The 25,312-nt window shown below is 42.5% G+C and overlaps 1 protein-coding gene and 1 pseudogene across 1 annotated transcript in view; both read left to right on the forward strand.

Moving 5' to 3' along the window:
* Window positions 1-25,312, forward strand: part of SLC9A7 (solute carrier family 9 member A7) — a 151,947-nt gene that overhangs the window by 102,736 nt on the left and 23,899 nt on the right. Inside the window, exons 9-14 of the mRNA XM_007991491.3 lie at window positions 1,169-1,257; window positions 1,351-1,464; window positions 3,808-3,919; window positions 9,248-9,401; window positions 17,645-17,704; window positions 21,629-21,692. Of these exons, the coding sequence (XP_007989682.2) occupies window positions 1,169-1,257; window positions 1,351-1,464; window positions 3,808-3,919; window positions 9,248-9,401; window positions 17,645-17,704; window positions 21,629-21,692 (593 nt within the window). The remainder of the gene's footprint in view (window positions 1-1,168; window positions 1,258-1,350; window positions 1,465-3,807; window positions 3,920-9,247; window positions 9,402-17,644; window positions 17,705-21,628; window positions 21,693-25,312) is intronic.
* Window positions 3,926-6,029, forward strand: LOC103231871 (phosphoglycerate mutase 1-like; annotated as a pseudogene).

Below are 25,312 nucleotides of genomic sequence, written 5' to 3' on the forward strand. Positions count from 1 at the left end.
GTTGTCTCGCACAACAAAATGATTACCATTAACCAGAAATATAGAAGATCGGGGCTTGGATAAGTGGAATAGTACTCTTGATCTGTTTTGTCTGAAGTCCTAGACTGTGAAAAAAATATAGGCCAGGCACGGTGGCACATGCCTATTTAAATTCAACACTTTGGGGCCAAGGCAGGTGGATCCCTTGAGCTCAGGAGTTCAAGACCAGCCTGGGCAACATGGAGAAACCCCATCCCTACAAAAAAATACAAAAATTAGCTGGGTGTGGTGGTGTGCACCTGTAGTCCCAGCTACTCAGGAGGCTGAGGTGGGAGGATCACTTGAGCCTTGGAGATAGAGGCTACAGTGAGTCAAGATCATGCCACTGCCCTCCACTGAGGGATATATAATATATAATCCACTTTGTCTCAAAAAATATATATGTATATTAAGCATTAGTTTGAAATTCATTCATTCTAAAAACAGTGAGGAATATGACAAAAATTTGGATGGGCCCTCACAGTCTCTTTGAGGGAATGAATGCTATATGCCAACTACAGATGGTAGTTGGAGGAGTTTAGAGGAGGCAATAGATACCATTAAAACTGGAATGAGGAGGGGATGTTGAGGTACTTGGCTTTGAAGGAAGGCAGGGTTGGGAGACAGAAAGGTTAATACGAGGTGAGGGGTTGTAGGAGTGTTCAGTAGTAATAGGAAACTTTTTTTTCTTTTCTTTTCTTTCTTTCTTTTTTTTTCTTTTTTTTTTCTTTTTGAGAAAAGATTTCCCTCTGTTGCCCAGGCTGGAGTGCAGAGGTGTGATCAGGGCTCACTGCAGCCTCAACCTCTCAGGCTCAAGTGATCCTCTCACCTCAGCCTCCGAGTAGCTGGGACCACAGGCCCACATCACCACATCCAGCTAATTTTTTGTATTTTTGGTAGAAATGGGGTTTTACCATGGTTCCCAGGCTGGTCTCAAACTCCTGGGCTCAAGCCATCTGCCTGCCTTGGCCTCCTGCAGTGCTGGGATTACAGGTGCGAGCCACTGTGCCCGACCCAGCAATAGGAAAGTTTCAAAAATATCCAGGAAGTTGGATATGCTAGGCTTGCCTACCTTAACCTTTTGTTCCAGCAGGGTTTTTTCCCCTGCCTCTTTATTTTCCATTGATTTTTTGGGGGGATGTTTTAACAGGTGTTGTAGCTGTCCTTTTCTGTGGAATCACACAAGCTCATTACACCTACAACAATCTGTCGGTGGAATCAAGAAGTCGAACCAAGCAGGTGAGAGAGAGGCTTGGTACTGACGAGTTGCTTGTTAACACAGGGAAGGGGGAACTGCAGGGTTTACAGCTTCCTTTTCCCTTCTCTGTGCAGCTCTTTGAGGTGTTACATTTCCTGGCAGAGAACTTCATCTTCTCCTACATGGGCCTGGCACTGTTTACCTTCCAGAAGCACGTTTTCAGCCCCATTTTCATCATTGGCGCTTTTGTATCCTTTTCTTGTTCCACCATTTTCTACATGCAGAGACAACCACTGTTGGAGAAGCTACAGTAATAATAGTCATAATAATACTATAAAATAACAATAATATAATCATATAAAATATCATAAAATAATAATTACTGTTTCTGTTTTGGGTAGGTGACTAAGTCCATGCTAGTTCACAGGGTTTTTATGATGAATAAAAGAAGGCTTAAGTGGCATTTCATAACGCTAAATGTATTTGACTTAAAGGACTGCGTGTATTCCAAGATCATCCTTTCTGCCTTTTCTGTGTAAGATGGCCTTTCTGTTAAACTGGTGCTCAGCAGGTGATAGTTTGTTTTGTAAAGTGCCCTTCTGGGTGTATCTAAAAGTCAGCAACCATGTCAGTCTCCAGTGTTATTTTTGACATTTCATTGCTGTATGAATTCCAATCCAGGAGGTGGCCTGATTTGGATGACCCAAAGGTTCTCCTCTTGCTCGCGACTACATCCACAGTATGGGCAGCCCTTCCTCACACTGCCCAGGGTTGTTTGCAGGCAGTGACCCTACTTTTTCTCAAGCTTCCCTGCTGCTGCAGATCATGGTAGAGGACTCTTTCTCCCCACCCCCACCAAAGAAAGGAGAAGGAAAAAAAAAATGAAGGGAAGAAAAGATAAAATAGAAAAATACTTGATTCCTTGGTCTGGGCCCATTGTAAATGCAGTTTCTGGAAAAGAGACATAATTTGCGGGATTGGCTTCTCTCATGTCCCTAGCAGTGGATGGACAGCTGAGGGTTTTGCTCACTTGGCCTCAGATACTATGTTTTTATGAAAGCGAACTTTTCTGGGGCTTGATTTCAAGATACTGAGCACAGTCCCCTATCGCTGGACATTCACATTTGCCTTTTCTGAGGCCTCATGATTATCCTCAGATTTTGGAATGCTGGCAAAAAAGGAGTGTTTTTCTCTCTGGGCTTAATTTATTGTGCAGGAATGACTGACACTCACCAAGCTGCTGGACAGTGACAGTGGCCTAATGCAATACTGGAATCCTTCTAGTGTGAGAGCCTCCTACGCTTAAACCGGTGCCTCATTTCTTGGATTTCCATGCTTACCAGACTAATAGTTAAAAATCTGCAAGACCAGTGTTTTTATTCTTTTTTGAGAAAGACCTTGCATGTTGTTTTGATTTGTATTCCTAGCATGACACCCTGTGAGAGATAGTGAGAGCACAGCCCTGTTTACAGATGAGGGCCTGGCAGAGGCCAAGCCAGGTCCTCTGCAGATCCTAACTGCTGCTTACCACTTAAGGACTTTTGCTTCTCTTCTGGGATAGAATGTACTTTGTAAGCATTACCTCGTTCTTTCTGCTTAAAACAAAACAGAAAGAAAACGGAAGAAAAACAGGCAGTGCTTTACCCTGCAGGGGACAGAGAAGATAGTTCCGCCCTGGCTTCTGTCCGAAACAGCTGCAGCTCCTGCAGCTGGTGTTTTGCCAAAACGGAAGCTCCCTGTTCCTCTGGCTCCCACAGGCGTTCCCTTCTCTGACCAGGGGAGTGTGCAGCTCTCTCAGCTGGGCACTGTTCTAAACTCAGAAGTGACAAAGGACCAGTTTCCCTGAATTCTTTGGTTTCCACAACAGAGTTCCTTTTTCCACCCTCCTTTTCCATTTCTTACATCTCCAAAAGACATTTTAGCTACTTAGGTAGAGAAATATCTCCCTGGGTTCATTCCTGTGAGTGATCTGAATGTCTTTTAGTGTTACGAATATTTTAAATTTCCCCACCTCTTATTTGCAGGCTCTTTCTGGCCATTAAAATCTCTGATGTTTACTTGCAAATGAAGCCTGCGAGCGCTTATCCAGCAAACTTTTTCTTTATAGTTTGACTGCAGGATTAGCAATTTTTTTCTTCTAGTGCCTTTTCTTTTAGTAGAGCCCAACACACACTGTTTGCTTCTCTCAACTGCCCTCTCCTGCCGTGGTACTTTAGCTTATTTCTGGACTCCTTTTTAGATAGATTTAGATAGATAGTAGATAGATAGATAGATAGATAGATAGATAGATAGATAGATAGATAGACAGACAGACAGATAACCAGTTGAATTAAATCAAGAAGTTACAACAGTGTGTTTAACAAGCTAGAAATGATCTCTATGAATCAGGAGATGGGGAAGCTTAGCCAAGCTACTCCCATTTTGTTGCTGAGAAACTTGTCTAGAAAGAAACTAGACAGCCGGGCTTCTTTGGGCAGCTCTCTGGACTATAATGAGGCATCACAGCATTCCTAAAATTCTCTGCTCAGCCAGAGGCTGTGTGGAATGCCATTCTGGAAACTGTTGGGCCCTTAACCTCCACCTGTGGTCAGGTTGCCATCTTCCTGGGCAGAGCCGCGCACATCTACCCGCTTTCCTTCTTCCTCAACTTGGGCAGAAGGCATAAGATTGGCTGGAATTTTCAACACATGATGATGTTTTCAGGTAAAAAGGCGTAAGTGTAAAGAAAATGAGTTTTATTCAGCAGATAACAAGAATATGATTAAAATATAATTGATAAGGTTCATAAAAAGGCAAGCATTCAAGTTTCTGGTCCATTTGTATCCCCTGCAGTGAGGAATAGACAGATGTACATGTTCAATTGAGTTAGTGTTGATTTTGCAAACCATACTACCAAATGTGAATGTTCTCCCCTAAATTATTTACATTTCTATTTCATCACTACCACTCAAGGGACCTGGAGATATGGTGTTTAAAGTGCTTAATTGTTTTCTAGAAGATCTTCATAACCCTTAAGCTTCCTGAAGGGCGCCAGGTCTAGAATTAGAAGGAAAAGAGCTCCTGATGAGAAAGAGCACTGGCCAAGTCACTCAGCACCTCCCAGCTGCAGTATCCTCTCTTGTAAAATAATGAAATTGAACTACTTAGCTGAGGTCCCCCAGCTCTAACTTTCTGTGGAGCAAAAGAAATAAAATACACTCATGTAAGCAAGGGGGAACCAACACTGGAATTTAATAGCTGTGATCATCCTGCTGAATTGACACTGTTTCCCGCAAGCCCCCCCTTTTCCCTGTAAAGCTCAGAAGTCTGGAGAAGCCACTGAGGGGACAAAGGACAATAAAGAAAGCTGTGGAAGCAGAGTAAGGAGAGAACAACTGGCATGAGTGGATGATGCAGTGAGGGTGGTAAGCATCAGCTTTATATAAATGAGACCCAAGTTAGAGCATTTCTGCAGAACAGAGGGAGGAGAAGTTAGCTGCAAAAGGCTACTGTGACCCTTAAAGACACCTCTGTCCTTTAAGACAGAGAGTGAATTGCAGCCACCATTACTGCCATGCAGTAGTTATTGGGGGACTCACAGAGTCTGAAATCAAACCAACAGGCACTGCTCAGTAAAGCAGTCATTTTGTCTCACACTAGCTTGCCTCTGAACTTAGATACAGGTACAGTCCTCTAAGATGATTTCCTTTTACTCTGACAAACATTTATTGAGCATCCTCTTTTCATAAGCCACAGCTCTAGGTTGTGGAGGATGCAAAGACCAGCCTCCTTCACGGAGCTCACAGTCTGCTGGGGGGAGGCAGGTACACAAAGACTTAATTTTCTTCCAAGAGAGGTTGGTGAATTGCACAAAAGAGGTCTGAAAGAAATGTGGACAAGAAGAGAATGGCTCAGGGCCATCTTCACTAAGGGAGTGGCCTTTTAGCTAGGCTTGGAAGAATGGAATTTCAGGAGGCAGCAGTTTGGGAAGGCAGAAAAGCATTGGCATGCCTGGCTTATTTAGGGAAGGGCAGCAGTCTGGTTTAAATTTCAGATACATGGAGTAATTCAGAAAGAGGGTGAGGTTGACCACCATTGCCGCCTACAAGCTGTGGCTGATCTGGCACGGGGAGAGTACCTGGAACCTGGAGAACTGCTTCAGTGACTGGAAGGACACTCCCTGAGCCCGGGGGCCACAAGGAGGCAAAGTGAGGTAGACAGGCACTGCAAGATGCTGGCTATAAGTTCAACATCTGCTTCACCTCAGTGCAGAAGAGAGCAATCTGGGCCCTCTGGACAGTGCCAGATGCCACTGACCTGATGTGGCTGCCCGTAGTGAGGACTTGGCATCTTAATGAGTGGCACTCTGGGCTTCTGACCGACCTCAATAAAGCAGAAACTGCTGCCAAGCATGGTAAAGATCTGGAGGCGCTCCTGTGATATCCCACCACCTCTCATAGAGCCCAATCATCCCTTCTACAGCAGCATCAGTAAAGATCGCAGGTATGTAGACCTCACTGAAGATCAGCTACCCTCTTGTGAGGGTCTGAAGGACACTTCTGCCAGACCTCTGCCCCTTTGGAATGAAGAAATAGTTCCCCAGATTAAGGAGGGGAAATGGGTACTGATTACAGCCCACGGCAACAGCCTCCCCGGCATTGTCAAGCATCTGCAGGGTCTCTCTGCAGAGAGGAACCTGCCGACTGCTATTCCCGTTGTCTATGAATTGGACAAGAACTTGAAGCACATCAGGCGCATGCAGTTCCTGGGGGATGAAGAGACCGTGTGTAAAGCCGTGGAAGCTGTGGCTGCCCAGGGCAAAGTGAAGAGGTAAAGGCCAGCGGATAGACTACTTTCCCTGGGAACACCCGCCTTGCCCATCCCTTTCTCTGTCCCTCCCCACTGCACATGTCACACTGACCACGTCTGTAGGCATCTGAAGTTGTAGCTGCAGATGGGTACCAGTGACTCCCATTTTTCATTTCAGCCATTTTTCTCCTGCACCCACTGTCTTCACACAATCTAGTCAAGATAGCACCTCCAGGGAGGGCACGGCTTCTCAGTCCAAGCCCAGGGAAAACTCCCCTTATCCAAAAGAATTGAGAGGTAGTGACTTGGGTTTTTACCAGGGCTTTGTGTACTAGGGACCTGCTTGAGTAGGAGATAGGGAGGAACCATGCTAAGGCATGGCCAATGAGGAGAAGCAAGAGAGCCTCTTTGCCCCCAGGAGCCAGTCTTGTGTTCTTCTGTAGTCAGGCCACTGCCTGGATGGTTTTAGTCATTCCAGTGGAAGATGAATGTAACCGGCATGGTGATGTAAAAACAAAAAAACAAAAGACAAAAAAACAGTTTCCTTCCTGACCCCAGAGGGGCCGGCTCTACTTGATGGGTGGGATCAATCCTGAGTTAAGTTTCTGTTGCATTTATTTTACAAAAACGAAGTATATAAATAATACAAAACAAAAGTCCTTGTGGGGTTTCTAGTGGCAGTTGAAATAATCCCACATGTGATCATCAGAAAATAAACCATTCCTTATACCAATGTGGCACAAGCTCCTTGACTTGAAAGGGGTAGGAGTGCCTCCTGCTGTGTATTTTAGAATCCCTGCCCCGCCTTGTTTCATGGCAGTGAAATGCCTCTTGATCATGTCCAAGTGTGTCTTTCACTGCCTGTTTTCTGAATCATGTTTTAGTTACTTGGCCCTGCCACATGGGCCCAGTACTCATTTTGAGCATAACTGTACTAAATCTTTTTTCCAAATCAGTGTAAGAAAGGAATGATATGCAAGAAAAAAGGAAAAAAAAAGAAGAAGAAGAAGGTGAGGTTGGAAAGGAGAATTGTATCTAAACTCATAATTTTCACCCTTTAGGTTACATCAGAATTGCCCATTGGGCTTGTTAAAGCACAGGTTGCTGGGCCTCACTGTCTGATTCTGGGGATATGGAGTGGGCTCTCCTAACATTTCTGAGCTGCCGCTGCTGCTGGTTTGAAAACCACACTTTGAGAACCACCACGGTAGAGTGGAGACCTCAGGGAAGCTCCAGTGCTGTGCCAAAGAGTTTGAGCTTCACTCAAGAGCAGCAGGGACACATTCAGAGCTTGGTGAAGAGGACGGTGATAAGCTTCTATGTACATATTAGGAATATGCCAGTGGACAAGAGGAAGATTAGTTGGAGCTAACCCTGTCATCTAGGTCAACTTAAATATGCTCATTGGCTTCTGTACTAAAAAGCTGAGAAGTGTACAGTGCTGTTTAATGATATCTCCAATAAAAGACATTTTATGCTGGGAGAAATCTGCCTATCAAAAGGAACTCATTCATCAAGGCTATGAAATACCTGAGGTCTCACTTTCATATTGCTTACCATGCTTACCTAGTGAAATTAAGAAAAATATATTCTACGTGGTCTCTCTCTGATGCCCAAGTTTTCTTCTTTGAGTCAACATCCCTTGAGAGGCTTAAATGTTGACCAGTGACATAGCTGGCTGGCTGTAGGGTGACTGAGATGTGTATAAATATTTCACTAGGACAGATTAGTAGAAACATAAACTTTGTTTTCAATGTAACTTTTATTGATGTCACTCTTCTTTAGTGAATTGTAGTGAAGTGCTCAGATTACATATATTAATGATTGTGAAATTGCGAAAAGTAGAAAAATGTACAAAGAGATATAGTAAGTCTAACTTTTCATTCTCTCGCATGTTATACACACAATCTTCCCCATGGTGAATAAAAATTAATGCTAGATATGAAGACTGTAGATTCAGTCTTTTTTTCTTTTTCTTTTTTCTTTCTTTTTTTTTTTTTTAGACACAGCCTCACTCTGTCCTCCAGGCTGGAGTGCAGTGGTACCATGTTGGCTCACTGCAACCTCTGCCTCCAGGATTCAAGTGATTCTCCCACCTCAGCCTCCCAAGTAGCAGGGAACTACAGGCACATGCCATCATGCCTGGCTAATTTTTGTATTTTTGGTAGAGATAGTGTTTCACCATGGTGGTCAGGCTGGTGTCAAACTCCTGACCTCAGGTGATCCACCCACCTTTGCCTCCCAAAATGCTGGGATTATAGGCGTGAGCCACCACACCCAGCCAGATTCAGTCTTTACTATAAAATAAATTATGAGCATGATATGGGAAAGGAATGAAAGAGCTTAGAAAGATGAACTCCAAAACATTAAACTGATGGTATTAATCTTAAAATCCATAATGCAGATCTGGTATTAGCAAACTACAACCCCTGGGCCAAATCTGGCCACTTCCTGTCTTCACATAGCCCATGAGCTGAGAACGTCTTATACAGATGAATGTTTGCACTCTATTTGATGATAGACAACACTGACTTTGAAACAACAGTTAAGCAAAATATCTCCTCCAGAAAGAATTTCCCTCTTTTCATTATTAGACCTGTATTACAACAAAGTGGCCTCAATTATTATTATTGATTTTTGATAATAAACATTTGTGGAAATGTTTGTCTCTTTAAGTACCCACATAATATTCTTGATTTTGCCTCTTGGCCCACAAAACCTAGAATCTTTAATATCTGGACAGTTACAGAAAGAGTTGACCACCCCTGATGTAGACTGGGTTATATTTTCACTTCTCTGTGTGGTTTCCCCTTTTGCTAAGGAAATGCTGAACTGTGTTCCACAAATTTGAATACTCGTACCTAGCCTGTTTTTTAAGTTTATATTGACTGTGTGGTGCTTGGGTTGTGTTGGGATCACAGTTTTAGCTTATATTATTATTACTTACTTATATTTATTTTTACTTCATGTTACTAGCAGGAGAATCATTTAAGTAATAGGAGTGTTATTATTCTGAAAAAGTGCTGTACAAAGCAGTACGATGCTTTTTCATTGTGTTTGGGAATTTTGCAAAAGACAGCATCAAATAAAAGAAAATCATGCCTTTCAGGTTCTTTCTAAGTAAGACAACTTGGCCCCTGAAGCATGAATTAATAGAGTTTATTAGCCCCAAATGGCAGCAGTGGATTTTGAGACAACATTGTCATTTAATTCTTATGAGCAGAACTTCTTTGGTCCCCGCAGGCCTCAGGGGAGCAATGGCATTTGCGTTGGCCATCCGTGACACGGCATCCTATGCTCGCCAGATGATGTTCACGACCACCCTTCTCATCGTGTTCTTCACCGTCTGGATCATTGGAGGGGGCACAACACCCATGTTGTCATGGCTTAACATCAGGTTGGTTTGGAACCAAGGCTAATTGAGTATGTCAGTTGTCACTGTTCCTGAGAATGTTCAACACCCTGTGCAGGATGTGCTACTTTAGTTCATGGAAGCCTTTTACAGTCTTTGGTTTTGTTTGTGAGGAGGGATTAACAATTTTTTTTAAAAACAATAAGTAAAAGTTTGGAGTATGGGGTTTTCCAGGAGAAAAAAAATGTAGTCATTAAAAATTTTTGTCAGTGCAAACATACAAAGAATGAGAAGTGCCTGGATCTTGCTGGAACAGTGACATTAGAGCAAAAATTTAAAAAGTCTTAAAGCTGCAGGACAGAAAATAGACCAAGAGCCCCTGGCAGAGTCCAGTATTTCATGTTCCTTTGAAATGAAATCCAGACTCTGAAGAATAAGCTCACCAGCCAGATATAGAGGCAATTCGAGTTTTATTTTAGCATGAAGCTGTATGCTGTCTCTTCTTGCTTGAGTGTACAAAAGAGGTGACATTTTCTGGGTAACCCTCACCTGTTGCAGTTTCATGGACGTCCTCTGCCTGTGGCTTTGTAGCTGTGTCAGGACAGAAGGAGCACTGATACAAGTTTGACTTTTTCAAGAGCGCTTGAATTCCAAATTGTGTTTGTGAGCTCCAGCATCTTATGGTAAAGAGGTCATTGGAAATAGGGTTCAAGAGACCCACAGCCCAACTCTGGCTTGAATTAAAGACAAGCCTCTCATGTGTTTGGGCCTCGGGTTTCCTCAGCGTTAAGTGAAGACGCTCTGCCGGGTGATCTCAAGGGCACTTCAGCTCTAAGTGTTGTGCTGCACATCACTGGATGTGCTCTGGCCACTTGCCATAATTTCAGGTCTGCACAGGGTGACCGTGTTCCGGAACAAGAAGACACTTGGGTAGTGCAAAGGTGTGAAGAAAACTTCTTTGAAAAGCTACACGGTGGCAATGGTTTTTCTTTCTCTGCTGGCTTTTTTAGTTTGTATTCTCTAGACTGTAGAATGCCCGAGACAGCTGCACAGCGTACATACCTTGGAGGAGAGAAAATGAACAGAGATCTCCCAGTCATCCTTGGAGTTGGGGGGAAGAAACTAAAATTTGAGAGAATCATCTCCTGTATCTGGAGTTTTCGTATAGATGTTAGGCAGAGATTCCTGGGCTGCCACTTCTGCCGCCAGCCACCGCCACTTCCACTGCCAGCTTCACCATTTCTGGGCTAGTGTATCCCTGCCTGAGATCCAGGTGGGTCTGCAGAACCAATATGGGGTTTATCAGTGTTAGTCATAATAATAAGTAACAATTATGTTTCAGGCATTGTTCCAGATACCATGCATATATTAAGATAATTCTCATAACATTCTTACAAGGGAGATAGGACTATTATCTCAATTTTAGAGTTGGGGAAACTGAGGCACAAAGCAGGAATTTGCCCAAGGTCACAGAGCTTTAAGTGGACAAGCTAGGATTTGAACCTAGGCGCTCATACCAGAGAGTCCACACTCTTAACCACTGTGCTATACTGCCTGTAAAGAAGAGTTATAAAATTTGGGAAGGTTAGAATTTCAATTACCTGGCATGAATCTCAAGGGTTGGATTAAGGAAAAGAATCCATCTTTGAGAATATAAACCTGAAGAAAATTTACAGTCTCTTACTTTTAAACTTAAGACATAAGATGGTACCATCTTTGTTCTATGTAGCAGAATGAGGGCAAGAAAAAAGGTTTACCCTGCACACAGTTGAGAATCTTTGCATTTGGTGACCTCTGAGATTACTTCCCGCTCCTGTTTGTCTGATCACCTAGTAGATGCTCTGGATGCTCAGAGCCTCATTAAATCATGTTTGTTTTTCATGCTATTTTATAAATCCTTTTCTCCCCTTCCCCTCAAACATATACGGGACCAAATAATTTTCCGTTGAGAGTAGAGAGTTGACTTTTGACATTTTGCTCTTGTAACTGCCTTGGAGATCCATGTAGGTTGTTCATGTATCAAGTTTGTTCCGTTTTATTGCAGAGTAGTATTCCAAGGTGGGCCTGCCACATTCCTCCTCTGGTCCCTGCTGCCTAATTAGTGGCTCCAGCCAAACTCTGGATGTACCAGTGTTTGTTTAACCATTTACCCCTCGAAGGACATTTGGATAGTTTCAAGTTTTGGGCTATTAAAAATAAAGCCGCTGTGAATATTCTTCTGTAGGTTTTTGCATGGACATAAGTTTTCACCTCTCCAAGATAGATGCCCAGGAGTGTGCCTTCTGGGTTGGATAGTAAAGATTGTTTAGTTTTATAAGAAACTGCCAACTGTTTTCCAGAGTGGCTGTACCATTGTACATTTTCACCAGCAGTGTATGAGGGATCCAGTTTCTCAGCATCCTCCCCAGCGTTTGGTATTGTCAGTGTTTTTCATTTCAGCTGTCCCAGTAGGTATGTGGGAATATCTCACTGTGGTCTTAATTTACATTTCTCTCATAGATAATGATATTAAACATCACTTCATGTGTTTATTTACCGTTCATATGTCTTTGGTGAAGTATCTGTTCAAGTCTTTTGTCCATTTTTAAATTGGATTGTTTCTTTGTTGAGTTTTTAGAGTTCGTTATTCTAGACTGTAGTCTTGTCAGATACATGGTTTGCAAATATTTTTTCCCAGTGTGTAGCTTGTCTTTTTTTTTTTTGAGACGGAGTCTCACTGTGTCTCCCAGGCTGGAGTGCAGTGGCACCATCCCGGCTCACTGCAAGCTCCGCCTCCCGGGTTCACACCATTCTCCTGCCTCAGCCTCCTGAGTAGCTGGGACTACAGGCGCCCGCCACCACGCCCGGCTAATTTTTTGTATTTTTAGTAGAGACGGGGTTTCACCGTGTTAGCCAGGATGGTCTCAATCTCCTGACCTCGTGATCCACCCACCTCGGCCTCCCAAAGTGCTGGGATTACAGGAGTGAGCCACTGCGCCTGGCACTTGTCTTTTGATCATTTTAATAGGGTCTTTCATAGAGCAGAAGTTTTAATTTATAATTTATCCATTTTTTTTCTTTTATGGGTCATGCATTTGGTATCATGTCTAAGGACTCTACCAAGCCTTAGGCCTGAAGATTTTTTCTGTGTTATCTTCTAAAAGCTTTTTAGTTTTACACTGTACATTTAAGTCTGTGATCCATTTTGAGTTAATTTTTGTATAAGATGTGAGGTTTAGGTTGAGGGTATTTTTGCCAATGGCTATCTAGTTGTTCTAACATAATATGTTGAAAAGACTATCCTTACTCCATTGAATTAATTTTGCTTCTTTGTCAAAAATCAGTTGTCTGTATGCATGGGGTTGTCTTTCTGCACTGCTCTATTGGTTTATGTGTCTATCCTTCCAAGACCATACTGTCTTGATGACTATAGTTATACCATGAACCTTAGTATCAGTTAGAGTGATTCCTCCCACTTTATTGTTGTGGCTATTCTACTTCCTTTCCACATAAATTTTAGAACACATTTGTCTACATGTAAAAAAAAATCTTGCTGGGTCTTTCATGGGAATTATGTTAAACCTTTACATTAATTTTTGGGGAGATTGACATCTTTATTTTGTTGAGTCTTCCAATCCATGAACATGATGTATTTCTCCATTTATTTACATCTTCTTTGATTTCTTTCATTCGACTTTTGCAGTTTTCAACACCCATGGCCTGTACATGTTTTGTTAGAACTTGTATCCTGTCACCTTACTGCTGAACTCACTTACTCGTTCTTTAGCTCTGAAAGTGTTTTGGTCCTTTTTTTTTTTTTTTTTTTTTTGGTAGATTCTTTGGAATTTTCTGCATAGACCATATAGACCATCATGTTATTTGTAAATAGCAACAGTTTTTTTTTTCTTCCTTTTCAACCAGTGTACCTTTTGTTTCCTTTTCTTGCCTTATTGCTCTGGTTAGGATTTTCACTACTGTGTAGAATAAGAGTGGTATAAATGGACATCCTCATCTTTTTCTGATCTTAAGAGGAAAGCATTTGCCGGGTACGGTGGCTCACACCTGTAATCCCAGCACTTTGGGAGGCCGAGGCAGGTGGATCACAAGGTCAGGAGTTCGAGACCAGCCTGACCAACATGGTGAAACCCCATCTCTACTAAAAATACAAAAAATTAGCTGGGCATGGTGGCAGGCGCCTGTAGTCCCAGCTACTTGGGAGGCTGAGGCGAGAGAATGGCGTGAACCGGGGAGGCAGAACTTGCAGTGAGCTGAGATCACACGCCACTGCACTCCAACCTGGGCGACAGAGCGAGACTCCATCTCAAAAAAAAAAAAAAAAAGAGAGAAAAGCCTTCAGTCTTTCCTTATTAACTATACTATTAGCTACAGTGTTTTTGTAGATGTTCATCTTCAAGTTGAGGAAGTTCCTATCTATTGCTAGTTTTATGAGAGGTTTTTTTTTTTTCATGAACAGGTGTTGAATTTTATCAAATATTTTTTCTGTATCAATTGATATGATCATATGATTTTTCTTGTTTAACCTATTAATATGACGAATTACATTAATTACTTTTCAAATATTGAACCAACTTTGTTTCTCTGAAATAAACCCCACTTGATGTGGTACATTATTCTTTTACATATTGCTGAATTATATGAGCAAACATTTTGTTAAGGATTTTTATGTCTGTATTCATAAGGGATATTGGTCAGTAGTTCTTTATTTTTTATACTGCTTTTGTCTGGTTTTGGTATCAGAGTAATCTGGCCTCACAAAATGAGTTGGACATGTTCCTTACTCTTTTGTTTTCTGGAAGAGATTGTGTAGAATTGGTGTTATTTTCCTTAAACTTTCGGTACAATTCTCCAGTGAAACCATCTGGGCCTGGAGACTTCTTTTTTGGGAGTTTTTCAATTATGGAGCCAATTTCTTTATTAGTTATAGGGCTTTTCAGATGACCTATTTCATATTGGGTAAGTTGTGGTGATTTGTGAAATTGGTCAGTTTCATTTAAGTTGTCAAGTTTATGTCGTTTGTAGCATTCCCTTGTTATCCTTTTGATGTCTGTGGGGTCTACAGTGATATCCCATTTTTGATATATCTTCTCTGTTTTTGGTCAATTTTGCTAGACATTTGCCAATTTTATTGATCTTTTCCAAAGAACCAGCTATTTATTTCATTGATTTTCTGTATTGTTTTTCTAATTTCATTTTAATTGATTTCTGTTTCTATCTTTATCATTTGCTTCCTTCTGTCTGACTCTATCTAGACAGCACAATGAAGGAAAGTATGCCATTACTGAAAAATACATATTGTGTCAGCTCATTGCATTTTTCCAGATGTGTATAAAGAATGATTACATAAGTGTAGAAACTGACATTTACAGAGATTACATCAAAAGAAATTCCCTCTGAAATAGGGTAATAAAACAGATTAATTTTTCTAGCTTGTGGCTTGTGGTGTGATGGCCATGAATCATTTCTGTAACTAAGGTTCTTATTCTAAATTGATTCAGAAACCCCCTGAAGTTCAATTTGGTATTTTGACCCTGTGACCTCGATATGATCAGTACCTACTTATTCCTTACTTCTCCAGGCTACTGATAGAGGCCCTGATGAACTGTTAAGTAGCTGCTCAGAAGTCTGAAGCCCAGGGTGGTTCTTGGAGTTCACCATAAATAGGAGTTAGCTGTGTTTCTTACTATGGCTAATTTCAAGTCTGTGTATAAAATAAAAATGAATATAATTGTGCATCCAAAGCCAGGTCACTGCTTTCCATAAATCCAATTTATCTTTTTAAATTGGTGTTTTGTGATTGGTATTTTAAAACATAATGGTAAAATGTGCAAATTGCTTTCTGTTAAAACAAAATATTTTTCTTAGTCTCTTAAGAGTTGTTATTGACAAAGGATGTAATTTTAGCAACTTAAAAAATGATCGTGGGATTATTTTGGCTGATGAGCCTTGTGTGTGTCCTGACCACATTGCGACAGCATGGTGGCTGTCTTCTAGGAGTCCTCAGCTTCAAGTAACACACACAAAACGGTGGAGATAGTGGGTGGGGGGTGGGGGTGGGGGCGGTGGAACAACATACACCCAGGTGGCCAAATGAACTGTAACCTTCACATCCCAGAGTGTAGTAATATAATCATTCAAGGACAAGTAAGAATGCTCTACTTGGCATAATCCTGTTAGACTGAGAATTTGTAATAAAGCTCTTTGCAAGATAACATAAGGAATAAAGGCAGGGAGAAGCCCTGAGCTCTTCATGTAATAGCATTTGCAACTGGATATTTTAAAAGACCTTAAAGATACCACCTTGTAATCAAAGGCAATATCCTATAAGAGGAAGAGCTGAGGCTCTGGAGTCTAGCAGCCTGAGTTGGAATCTTGGCTCTACCATTTCTACCTTTGTGACCTTGGGCAACTTATTTCACCTGTATCCCTCAGTTTCCTCACTGATTAAATAGGGACAGTCATAGCGTGAGGATAAAATGTGGTAATAAATAATGCAATGAAGAATTCTCTCATCAATGTACCATCTGACACATAAGCACTTAGTATATTTTAGCTGTTATTGTACTAATAGTATTAATCATAGCATTACAGCTGCTACTATTATTAATACTATTACTCAAGAGACAATGAATCTTACATTAAGGAATCTGGCTTGTTTTTCTGGTGTTTGCTATAATTTTTCAATGTTGTAGTAATAGAGTCTGATTTAAGTCACATTCTGAACATGTAACTAAAAGTACCACCTTGGCCGGGCGCGGTGGCTCAAGCCTGTAATCCCAGCACTTTGGGAGGCCGAGATGGGTGGATCACGAGGTCAGGAGATCAAGACCATCCTGGCTAACACGGTGAAACCCCGTCTCTACTAAAAAATACAAAAAACTAGCCGGGTGCGGTGGCAGGAGCCTGTAGTCCCAGCTACTTGGGAGGCTGAGGCAGGAGAATGGCGTGAACCCGGGAGGCAGAGCTTGCAGTGAGCTGAGATCTGGCCACTGCACTCCAGCCTGGGTGACAGAGCGAGACTCCGTCTCAAAAAAAAAAAAAAAAAAAGTACCACCTTAAGAAGCATCGTGTCCTCACTTGCATATGTCAGGGGATATTAGTAACATGAGAATTTGGGCATTGTCTAGCAAAGTAGTTCTCAATCTTTTTTTCATTATTGTCACCACTGAGGAGCCTTTAAAAACTTTTTCCTCAATTACCTCCCCCAGTGAAATTTTAATATCACAGATCTGCTATGCCTCTCTGTCTGTGCTGTGGCACTTTGGAGGGCTACAAACCATTGTAATATCTAAGTATTTTCTTTTACCTACAAGAACCAATTTTTATACCCAGGAGGGTGATACTGCCTCCATTGAGAATACGTGGTTCAGTGCAGTGATTCTCAACTGACGGCAATTTTGTCCCCCAGGGGATATTTATTTGGCAGTATCTGGAGATGTTTTTAGTTGGCCACAACAAGAGGAAGGGGTCAAAACCTCAGCTTCTTGGTGGGTGGGGTTGCTACTAGTATCTTGTGGGTGAAAGCTGGAGACTCTGTTAAACATCTTACAGTGCACCGTATGGGTCACCACAACAGAGAATTATCTGACCTGAAATGTCAATACTGCTGAGTTTACGAAACCCTGCTCCAACATGATAGTAAGATTCAGATGCACTCTGAGTAACCCAGAAATTATTAAGGAAGGTGAAGGTGGACCATGTCAACTCAAAAGGCTACAAGCTAAAGAAAATAGCAGAAGCGAGGTTCCCGACTTTCAGGTTGATCCTGTGTACAACATGGTGTGCTTGTCTGAAAAAAAAGACCATCTTTGTCTTCTTAAGTATTGTTGCTGTTTTTCAATAATATCATGCTTTTTGTTCTTTCTGTCAAATATGTGTAAAAATATATGTAAACACTTTAAATATGTGTAACATTTAAGCAACAATTTCTTTTTTTCTATTTTTGGTATCTTGCTTTATAAACAGATGAATTTCCAAAAAAATATGTAAATTTGTTTTCTATGAGGTGTATTTCATCCTCTGATTTTATTACATTATATTTTGAGAGGCTCATCCTCATTCCTGATCAATCCTCATTTGATCTGGCTCCTGATATTGCTGCTTTAAATTTAAATTTAGTGGCCTCTCAGCCTCTCTGGGTTTTAGAGGATGGGGACAGTTTAAGAGAGGATATGGATTTATATTGAAAGTGAGAAATATTCTCTTATGGACATGGTCCAGATCATTTGCCCAGAGCTCCTGGCTCTCCTGTTGTCCCTGTCACACTCACATTCCCTTCTTCTGCTGCCCAGAGTTGGCGTTGAGGAGCCCTCCGAAGAGGACCAGAATGAACACCACTGGCAGTACTTCAGGTGACACAAGGGCATCCTCAGAAAAAATTAACCAGGCCTGGCTTTTCTCCTCTTTCTAACCTCAGATATTTCTCTTTATACTGTTTTTCTCTTCCTTCCTGCGTGTGCCAACCCCCACCCCTTTTAGTAAAGGTGCAAAAGGTTGAGTCAATTCTAATCATTTTTCCCACCCCTCCTCTGGGTTGATTGATGTGTCAGTGTTCTTGGGATTCTGTCTGCTTTCCCCACATTTAGGCAGTGTATTGCCAACACAAAGCCTGAGTTGTCAAGTGTTTCCTTTCTGTACAACTGAGCTTAGTGTTAAGAGCAGCTCATTTTCAGAGCCACACTTTCCCCACAAAATTCTGCTTATGATCTAGTAAATAAGGCTCTTAATTCATAAAGAGAACTAGAATTTTCATATTTCAACCATGACTGGGGTAAGGCTTACACCATCTTAATTAAATATCACTGCTGTTTTAGTTTTTCAGAATACATATTTGTGTACTTGTGCCTTGTCGTGGTGAACCAGAAGGTATGAATAATGTTTAATCAAAAAGATAAAGAGTCCTCTAATGCAGTTTGTTTCTTAGTATCCTTCCAAGTTTATGATATAACTATGCTTAAGGGTGGTGGTGTCTGGGCAAGCAAAGTACAAACTTTAATGTTTCTTTTTTCCTTTCTGTTTCTCTAATTGGCATGTTTTCTTCCTGATCTGATTCTCGGTGCTGATAGATAAATCAAATGCAAAATAGGCTTCAACTCTGTTCTCAGCACTGTGAGAATATTTCACTTCCTTGAGGGCAGTGGTGAAAGCAGTGGGACATGGGTCTTGGGATATCACCAGGCCCCATATGTGCACTGTAATGACTCACATGAAATTACTTAAGTATTTAAGCTCACTGAAGTCAGACTTTTTTCTACACACACACGTTCATTTGTGGAGACTGACTTTGATACCAGCTAAATTGCAGAGGAAACCCTTTCCTTTGAAGCATGCCTTCAAGAAGGAAAGTCCTTCAGGCAAAGTGTAAGTTATTAGACTTGGGACATGAGCAAATTCAGATTATGATATGGTGGTCAAGGTGTTATATGAAGATGTGTGTCTCATATTCCTCAAATTATTCAAAACCTTGACCATTCAGGGATTTTTTTTAGAAAAAATTATTAATTAAAATAGAATACTTCTAAACTTTCCAAGATTTTATGGCGTTTTATCTGTTAATCAGAATGGACAAATTATACCAGCAGAGAAATTATCAGTTTTGGGTATTTATTCATCCCAAAATGAGCACATCAGTTTGCTTGCTTTATTTTTTCATTTAGTGTGGGATGTCCACATTTGTCTACTTCCTAATGAAAATAAAGATAATTCTGCCCATTCTGGAAAAAAAGGCTGTCATTTGTGTTTTTATGAACTTAGCCCTGATATATCAGGGGAATGCTAAAATAAGATCTAATAAAACAGCATAAAAAAGTTCCGGTGTCCTGGATCAAAAGCATTATACCAGATCAGGAAAGAGATACATAAAGTGGACAGTGACCTGACACTAGGAATTTCAGAAAGTTGGGGGACCCTAAAGTCTTCTGAGGCTTTAAACCTGCAATTAAAATCCTGTGCCTGGGCCAGGCGTGGTGGCTCACACCTGTAATCCCAGCACTTCGGGAGGCCAAGGTGGGCAGATCACCTGAAGTCAGGAGTTCGAGACCAGCCTGGCCAACATGGTGAGACACCGTCTCTACTGAAAATACAAAAATTAGCCAGGCGTGGTGGCAGATGCCTATAGTCCCAGCTGCTCGGGAGGCTGAGGCAGGAGAATGGCTTGAATCCAGGAGACAGAGGTTGCAGTGAGCCAAGATCACACCACTGCACTCTAGCCTGGGTGACAGAGCCAGACTCCGTCTCAAAAAAAATTCTCAAAAAAAAAAAAAAACAAAACAAATCCTGTGCCTGTTCTTTCTTGCTGCCCGATTCCACACCAGAACACCCTGACCCATTCGTTGACCTCCTCTTCCCAGAGACCAGTTTGCTTCTGGGCTCTGCCCCAAGGGTGGGGCTCTTTGTAGGAAGCCACAAGGTCCCGTGTCATCCTTGGGGATTGGTCCAAGAGGCCTCAACCCTGCCAGAAAAGTAATTACTAAATCGCCCTGAAGTAAACAGCCTTGAAAAGGCGAAAAAAGTGCAGAATATTATTTGTGTCTCACGGCCCTGATCTGTTTTTTTTGTGTGTGTGTGTGTTTTTTTTTTTTTTTTTTTTGCAGTAGCAAGCTGAGAAGCAGCTCTTTGTTTCCTTCCTTAGAAATCTCCTGTTCTGCACTTACATCAGTAGCAAGGCCTTCCAAGAGACTCCAAGGGCCTTCCCACACTCCTCTGTCTGTGGCAGGGCCCAGAAGGTCCTTTTAGGTTCTCTGCTGTCAAGAGTTTGGGCTGCATTTCAGACTTGGTTGATATCAAGTGGCTGCCGTGAAGATTGGAAATTCCATGGCAGATGTAGGATTTTCCTGGCATCTTTTTTCTCTGCCCCATTGCCGAGTGTTATCCATGTCATCCATGACACAGTTTCCTGCCTCAGAATGAGGAAGGTGCAAGGATAAAAAAAAAATTACCAGATGCATAGAGTGCCAGTTAGTATGTTACTAAGCCAAGACAACTGCCCTGGTGCTTTTGTAGTTTTTGTTATAAATCAGTCTTGGCATTTTGCTTTTTGTTTCTGTCTTTAGTTGTTGCTCTCAAATGTGTGAGTTCTCGAGGCTATCTTGATGCAAGAGGGTATAAGGGCACCAGGATTGAAAGCAGGTCAGGACTCTAGTTAATGATATTGTTAAAGAAAATATTATTCTGATGTATTTAAAAACAGTAAAGCAGATGTTGTTCAGGACCATCATGATTGGTATAGGGACCACTGTGATGGGGTTTTGCAGCAGGGGAGAGGAACAGGGGTCAGTGGAGGGAGAAGTACTGAGAGGAAGCATTAGGGGCAAGGGGGATTCTGGCTAAACTGACCCAACAGGATTCTTGCTGAAGACAGGCGAAGGGGATTAGACATCACCTGGGGGATTGTGGAGAAATGAAGAACCCAATCAGATGTTGGGGATAGGCCATTCAGATGTTGGGCTCTGGCCAAACCAACTTAGACAATCAGACATCACCTGAGGGATTGTGGGGGGATGAAGAACCCAATCAGATGTTGGGTTCTGGCCAAACCAACTTAGCAAGCCTCTTGCTAAAATTGGGTTATGCTGAGATGGACATGGAAGCCCAAAAGTCAGTGCCTAGTTGGGAAGTGAATTCCTAGGAGCCTGACGAAAGTTTGGTCAAGGAGAGACACTTTGTCAATAATGCATGTGAAGTATTTAGGGGAAGTATTCTGATGTCTGCAACTTTATCTGAATGCATCCAAAGAAAAAGTAAGATGGGTGATAGAGAAATGGATAGATAGGTAATAAGGAATATACAGTAAAATGTTAATGGTAGAATCTAGTGATGGTGGGTATATAGGGGTTCATGCTAAAGTCTTTCAACATCTCCCTGTATATTTGAAAAAGTTGATAACAAAATGTTAGGTAAATTAAAGCAGACCAGGGCAGAAGTGAGGAAGCAGCACAGAGGAAGGGCCCAGTGCAGTGAGACCCACATTTTGATAACGGGACCACCTGGTGCAGAAAAGCAAGTAGACAGTTGCCAGCATGTGTTGTGTTCCGGAGGCCTTGCTTAGAGTGGAAGCACATGGGATTCATTGCCCCTCTGACTCTCTGGGATCTGAAGTGGTATGCGACCTCTTTCTCATGACTTCTGCATGACAGCCTTCCTCACCTTTTAGCTAACCACTCCTTATGCTTCGGGAAGATGGTCAGCCTCCGGGTTACTTACAGCCTGCATGGCTACCATGGGCCGAGCTAATACTCTCTGTTTTTCTCTTTGTCTTTCTCCCTGGTGACTTTCAGAGTTGGTGTTGACCCCGATCAAGACCCACCACCCAACAATGACAGCTTTCAAGTCTTACAAGGGGTAAGTCACAAGAGATGCTTCTTCCCAGGGAAGACATTGGAGCATTCGCCACATGCCAGGCACTTTACCTAGATTCCCTCATTGTGATCCTGACAACAGCCTTATGAAGTATGTACTGCTCTCCCCATTTTGCAGATTAAAAGCTGAAGTTTGGGAGTTTGAGTCATCTCAGAGTAAGTGATGGAGCCAGGATTTGTCCCCAGGGTATGTGTTCTTAATCAACGTTATGAAAGGTGTGAGCTCGCCAGAAAGAGTCCTGACTCCTCGCTTTTCAATAGTGGATATTGGTTCTACAACTGTTTCTGAGTCTATCAGTGGTGCCCAGGAGAAAGAGAGCAATACGATTTGACTCTCCAGCCCAGGGATCTGAGGAAGAAAGGAGAGACATCAGGTGCCTGAAGGCATTCCTGTTCCTCCAGGGCCTGGGATCCTCTAAGTGAGGAATTTGGAAAGGGCATAGTAGGGACGGCTTGCCTTTGCTCCATGAAGTCCAGGGTCTCAGGTGGGAAAACCAGGAGCTTGGGGCTGGAATCATGCAAAGGTTCATTTACTCATATGTCTGGCACCTGGGCTGGAAGGACCCAACCACAAGGACCTCTGACAGGAATGTCTGTGCAGGGCTTTTCCATGTGGCCTGAGCTGCCTGCCAGCATGGTGGCTGCTGGGTAGTTGGATTTCTTATATCATGGCTCAGGGTTCCAAAAGCAAGTGTCCCAGCAAGCAAAGTAGAGGCTATATCACCTTTTCTGAACGAATCTTAGAAGTTCTACAGCATCACTTCCATGGCTTTCTATTGCTTAGAAATGCATTCCTAAGACCAGCCCAGATCCAATGGGAGGGGATAGAGACCATAACCTCTGGATGGGAAGAGTATCAACAGATTTGCAGACAAGATTTGAGGTTGCCATATCATCCCTGTTGTGCAGCTGTTGGGATGATTTTGTCTCTAGGTTTGGCTCTTTACCCAGGTCAGCATGACCTGGGCAGGCAAGGTGGGGAAAGGAGAGTTATGATAGGGGCAGAAATGTGTTACCAATATATTATTTGACCTTGGGAGTCAATAACTATGTCATTCAGCATTGAATGCCCAGTGCTGAGCACGGTGGCTGGCATATACGGGAACCAGATAGGTGTTTGTTGGGTGGATGAGGGAATGAGAGGTGCAATGTGCAACAGGCAGCTTTACTGACCACATGTGTATGTTGTCCATGAAACCCTATTCTTTTTTTTCCAGTCGGTTTTGAATCTGACTCATCATTGCACTTAATCCTAAATCCAGTCTGCAGCAGACTTCAGATTCCATAGGATCTTCTAAATGATTCCATCTACCAAATCAGATTTAATAAGACTGGCAAAATGTGGTGCTGTGTGGAGGTCAATGGGGTGCCACTGTAGCCTTTTGTGGTTTCTTTCTGTTTAAGGGTGGCCACAGCCTGATAAGGCATTTATAGCATTGATGTCCATTCTAGGTCCCTGCTCAAGGGACACAAAGCCATGACCTGGAAAGTTCTGGACACTTTGGGAAGAGTTTTCAATAAGCTTCATTGGAGATTTGGCACCCACTTTAATGAGCTCCAGAAGACCTTTGAGATGATCTTAGAATTGGCCATTATGTCAATTGGGAACATGTGGTCTCAATGAGAAGTTCTCTGAAAATTTGCTGTTTGACTCCAGCTTTGATTAAGGACTTTAGAAAACAGGAGTTCAGGAACTGAGCACTTTGAAGCTAATTTAGAGTATAACAGTTTGGGAGATCTTGAAACGCATCCTGAGAAAACCCCAGGGGAAAACATGATGGCCGTCCTTATTTCACCAAAGGGAAGATAATGGCTCTGGTAGGACATGGCTGCCCTATTCTAAAGCATCCTCCACAGAACTGTGGCCAGTCTACATTAATTTTGTAGGAAAAAAAGGCCAATAGCAGCTGGATCGTAAGATTTGGAGAGGTTTCATCTTGCTCTGGAGCATTCAAAACATCCCCACCCCCTTTGCTGTTTCCCATTGCTCCTACCTCTGCATTCAAGCATCTGTAACAGGAAACAAGTGAAAGGATTTGGCTGGTCATGTAGTAGAACTTACTGTGTATCACATAAGCCCTGCACACTGGGCACACTGGGCTTGTAATTAGATTCAGTAACAAGCTTACTGTCACTTTTCTGTGGAAATGTTTGAGTGAGAAAGCAGCAGGTCCAAAGTGCTGAGGGTTCTTGTATTTAGTCCATGCAGTGACAGCTAAAATAGCCCCCGCCCCCAGGTGGAGTGAGTCTCAGGAACCTCCCTGGATGGGCCTGGATGGATGAACTCAGTGTTCCTGTCAGCTCCCAGAGGGCCCCTTGGGCTGAGAGCACTGCACATGTGGTGTTGTCAACGAGCTGGCAGCCACTCATGCTGCACTCCTAATGGCACCGTGTTTGCCACAGCCCTAGCCAGAAGCTGTGTCACAGCTTCCCCCGACCTCCTTCCTTCCAAACCTCACACACGGTCATGCAGAGGGCCCCTCAAAGTCAGTTCCACTGACCTTTTGAAAGGTTTTCAAAATTGTTGTCATATGGGGAAAAACATGCAAACTTCAGGCTTGGTTCTCCAGGACACCCTCTTAGAAATGACTCACGCCCTTGTGCAGAGAGGACCTTATTTCTCCAGTTCCTCCTGGTCTGACCTCCTCATTCTAGTGAGCCACTAACAGCAGGGTTCGGTGCACTCTGTGGTCATGAGAAACAGGAAAACAGAAATAAATGGGCTTCTCATTTTTGGGTGAAACCCTGGGTTCTTGCAGTTTCCCCTGAAATAGATCCAGGTCACATGCTCAGTGTTGTCATGAAACTGAACTCAGAGGTAGGGAAAGTCCAGATGTTTGTTCTCTACCAGAGAAAAAAAGGGCAGTTCTCTTTACTTCATTTTCTAAATAATCGTCCTAAAAACAACAAACAAAAAAGTGACATTTGACGGGAAGGCATGTCTTATAATGAGCACAGTTCTCCTCGCTGGTCTTGAAGCCCAAGGCTATAAACAGAGTCATGGCTAGGGAGCTACAGAATATTAGCTCATGTGGGAAAAGGAAGGGAGCTGTTGGCTAGAACTTTGCTTCATGTGGGGAAAGCATAAAAATATTGTGGGCAGACTTCAGCTTTGTGTCCCTGGCAAGTTTGACTCATTAGAACAAAACAAGACCAAAAAAACTCAGTTGCTTTGTTTCTCTGGAGGTCTTGGTGACTTTGCAACCAAAACAAAAACAACCCCAGCTGGAGGCAAGCTGCCCAGCCCTGGGGGTGGCCTCCCACCCCATTAAACAGGGGGACTTTTCACGCCAGACCAGACAGCTGAGATTTCTGTTGGCGGCACATGCAGACACATCATTCACTTCCTTCCCTGAGTTTACAGAAGAGCACTCATTGATGAGGCCACTTTGGAGCAGCTGAGAGTGTGAATCTGAATTTATCCCAGTTTTACCATATCAACAGGACAAGGTCACAAGCCAGATATTAATGGAGTGTGGAGGAAGGGAAACCACCAGTGCCTGTGTATATGTACACATATGTGTGTGTGTCTGTGTGTATGTAGTGAAAACTGTAGAAAATCAGCAGTTTATAGTTGCGTTCATATATGACTTTCTGAGCAAG

The sequence above is a fragment of the Chlorocebus sabaeus genome, chromosome X, assembly GCF_047675955.1.
Source record: "Chlorocebus sabaeus isolate Y175 chromosome X, mChlSab1.0.hap1, whole genome shotgun sequence".
Classification (NCBI taxonomy): domain Eukaryota; kingdom Metazoa; phylum Chordata; class Mammalia; order Primates; family Cercopithecidae; genus Chlorocebus; species Chlorocebus sabaeus.